The sequence below is a fragment of the Seriola lalandi genome, unplaced genomic scaffold (genome assembly GCF_002814215.2).
Source record: "Seriola lalandi dorsalis isolate HSWRI2012SDOR001 ecotype SW California unplaced genomic scaffold, Sedor1 jcf7180002054973, whole genome shotgun sequence".
In the NCBI taxonomy this organism is placed as follows: Eukaryota; Metazoa; Chordata; class Actinopteri; order Carangiformes; family Carangidae; genus Seriola; species Seriola lalandi.
The window spans coordinates 427600-430857 of NW_019525523.1; the positions used below are offsets into that span (position 1 = coordinate 427600).

The 3258-nt window shown below is 41.0% G+C and overlaps 2 protein-coding genes across 2 annotated transcripts in view; both read right to left on the reverse strand.

Moving 5' to 3' along the window:
• LOC147817354 (protocadherin alpha-C2-like) overlaps window positions 1-1587 on the reverse strand; it is a 2599-nt gene extending 1012 nt beyond the window's left edge. Inside the window, exon 1 of the mRNA XM_087171030.1 lies at window positions 1-1587. This exon is cut by the window's left edge and continues 1012 nt beyond it. Coding sequence (XP_087027156.1) covers window positions 1-1394 — 1394 coding nt within the window. The 5' untranslated portion in view covers window positions 1395-1587.
• A 262-nt stretch (window positions 1588-1849) lies between these two features.
• On the reverse strand, window positions 1850-3248 carry LOC111646607 (protocadherin gamma-B4-like). Its single transcript, XM_023396136.2, has one exon. The coding sequence runs from the start codon at window positions 3134-3136 to the stop codon at window positions 1850-1852; it is 1287 nt and encodes a 428-aa protein (XP_023251904.2). The 5' UTR covers window positions 3137-3248.
• Between the last annotated feature and the right edge of the window lie 10 nt (window positions 3249-3258).

The window sequence follows — 3258 nt, forward strand, 5'->3', positions numbered from 1 at the left end:
TTATTCTCCATTACACGTATAGTAGAAAATGACTGAGGGAACTGTGGAACATTGTCATTAACATCCAGCAGCTCTAAAGTCATAGTTTCATTGTCAGATAAAGGAGGAGAACCTCTGTCTGTAACAGTGAAAGTGATGTCATATTCTGGAACCTTCTCACGGTCTAACGCCTCTGACACCACTAATTCATAATAGTTATCAGATGATTCTCTCAGTTTGAAAGGCATATTATCTGGAATATGAAGATCAACAACTCCATTGTCACCTGAGTCTTTATCACTCACACTAACTACAGCTATCACTGTGTCTAATTCTATGTTTTCATTGACTGGACTCTGAAATGATTTAATAGATATTTCTGGGTGGTTGTCGTTCATGTCTTCAACCAGAATCTTTATGGTACATTGTCCTGATAAGCTATTGGCTCCATGGTCGGTGGCTATAATTTCCATATCATAAATCCTGAAATCCTCATAGTTTAACATTCCCTTGACAGTAATTTCACCAGTGGAAGGATTCAGATTAAATGTTTCTTGCGTTTTCTCTGACGTATATAAACTGTACGAGTATGTTATCTCAGAATTTGACCCCTCATCTAAGTCTGTTGCATTGAGATGAATAACAAGACTTCCAATAGGAGAATTTTCTACTATTTTAACATTATACATCATTTTGTTAAATACAGGAGCGTTGTCATTAGTATCCAAAACATGAACTATAACACTGGCAGTACCAGAACGAGCGGGTGTGCCTCCATCTACAGCTGTGAGTATTAAATTATGAACAGCCTGCTGCTCCCTGTCTAAATCCTTTTTCAAGATCAGTTCAGCAAATTTCGACCCTTCTCTTCCTGTCTGAACTTCAATATTAAAATGTTCACTTTCACTGAGATGATACGTGTTAACTGAATTGCTTCCGACATCAGGATCAACTGCATTACTCAGAGAGAATCTCTCTCCTTTTGGTGTCGCTTCAGATATGTCTAAGTGTATGGCGTCTCTACGAAACTGTGGGGCGTTGTCGTTCATATCCAGGATTTCTACTTCTATGTTAAAAATTCGTAATGGATTTTCTAATATTACCTCCAGCCTGAGATAGCATGAAGCTGATGACTTTGTGTTGCAAATATATTCTCTGTCAATCTTCTCAACAATGTACAGTTCACCAGTCTCTTTGTTCACATCCAGATATTTCTTATTTGCAATGATGTCAAGACGCACCTTCCTCTGGTTCAATGTTTTAACGTCCAGGCTGAGATCAGTAGCAAGATTTGCTACAACTGATCCTTCTTTCATTTCCTCGGGTATTGAATAAAGATTTACTGAGCTCGATATGTTACGAACGAAAGAAAAAAGAATGAGAACGAGCAGCACGTACCTTTTGCGAGACTCCATTGTTACAAAGAAACGTATTGTTGACTGATTTTGTATCACAGTTCAGTCTTTGTATTGTAGCTTTCTAGTAATTTTTAATTTTGTTGTAAAGGTCCTTATTCCAAACATATTTAACGTTTTTTAATCCGGAGTGCTAAATAGGACGAGCGCGTTTTCGTAGCGGAGTTTCAGCACCACGGATCTGTCTGGCTGATTCACAATCTTCCCTAATGTCAACAACGCACGGTCATGGCATTCATGGGCTGGTATTTTACTAATAAACAGCGCCACCCTGTAGAATTTATGAGACTTTTCTGACTGCATTTAATATGATTAGTTTAAGTATTTATATACTTTCATCAATGCGAGTTTAAATTGAGTATTGTTCCCAAGAAAGTAGATTAATGACATCCCGTGTGAGGTTAATTGATTGAGCTTTATTAATAAAAATTTCTACAACATAGTCCAAAAACAAATTATGACTTTTTTTCAATAACAGAAATAAAAAAATATATATATGTGTAGTAGATTCCTACCTGCAGAGTGGAAGCTGCTGAGTCACTAGTGTCTGTCACTCCTGTGCCTCTTGGTATACTGGACACGATGTATCTGGAGCCCTTTGGCACAGGCTGTCTGACCACCAGTTTTCCTTTCCTGGTCTCTGCTAGAAACAGACTGTACCAGTAGGCATCATTGGAGACCAGAGTGGAATCTGCAATGGTGGAGTTCCTCTCACTGATCACACTGTTCCTGCAGGGAGGAGCTGCTTTGCTGGGTTTGGGTTTCTGGCACTTGAGCACGATGGTGACCAATATGGTGATGAGCAGGAGAAATGACACTGAGCCCAGACCGATCACCAAGTACAGGTTGAGGTCTGAGAAGATATCATACTCTAGAGGAACCTCAGTCATGTCAGAGTAGGCCTTAACAGCAGTCTCCACTGTGGACAGCTTGATGGTGACTGTAGCAGAGAGAGCCGGCTCCCCGTTGTCCTTGGCAACAACAACCAGTCTCTGGTGGCGTGGATCTCTGTAACTGAACATCCTCATAGTCCGGATCTCTCCGTTGTATTGGTCCAGACTGAACAAGGTGGCGTCAGTCACTTGTAGAAACTGGTAGGTAATCCGAGAGTTGTGCACCGAGTCCGTATCTAAGGCTATCACCTTGGCAACCAGAGAGCCTTTATCTGTGGATCTGCGGATCTTTTCCTCCACCACTGAGCCGTGCGCGCGCCATGGAGAGACAATAACCGGAGCATTGTCATTCTGGTCCACAATAATGATGTGGACGGTCACGTTACTGCTGAGTGGAGGAGAGCCAGAGTCTCTGGCCTCAATGTGGAAAAGAAACTCCTTCTCGATCTCATAGTCAAAAGTTTTTAGTGCGTAAAGATTACCGTTCTCTGGATTGATGGAGAACAGCATGGACATGGAGGTGTTGGCTATCTCTTTCTCTAGGATGAAATAAACTAAATACTGGTTTTCATGGAGGTCGGGGTCAAAGGCAGTGAGTGAACTGAGCAGGGCCCCAGGTGCGTTATTCTCCATTACACGTATAGTAGAAAATGACTGAGGGAACTGTGGAACATTGTCATTAACATCCAGCAGCTCTAAAGTCATAGTTTCATTGTCAGATAAATGAGGAGAACCTCTGTCTATAACAGTGAAAGTGATGTCATATTCTGGAACCTTCTCACGGTCTAACGCCTCTGACACCACTAATTCATAATAGTTATCAGAGGATTCTCTCAGTTTGAAAGGCATATTATCTGGAATATGAAGATCAACCACTCCATTGTCACCTGAGTCTTTGTCACTCACACTAACTACAGCTATCACTGTGTCTAATTCTATGTTTTCATTGACTGGACTCTGAAATGATTTAA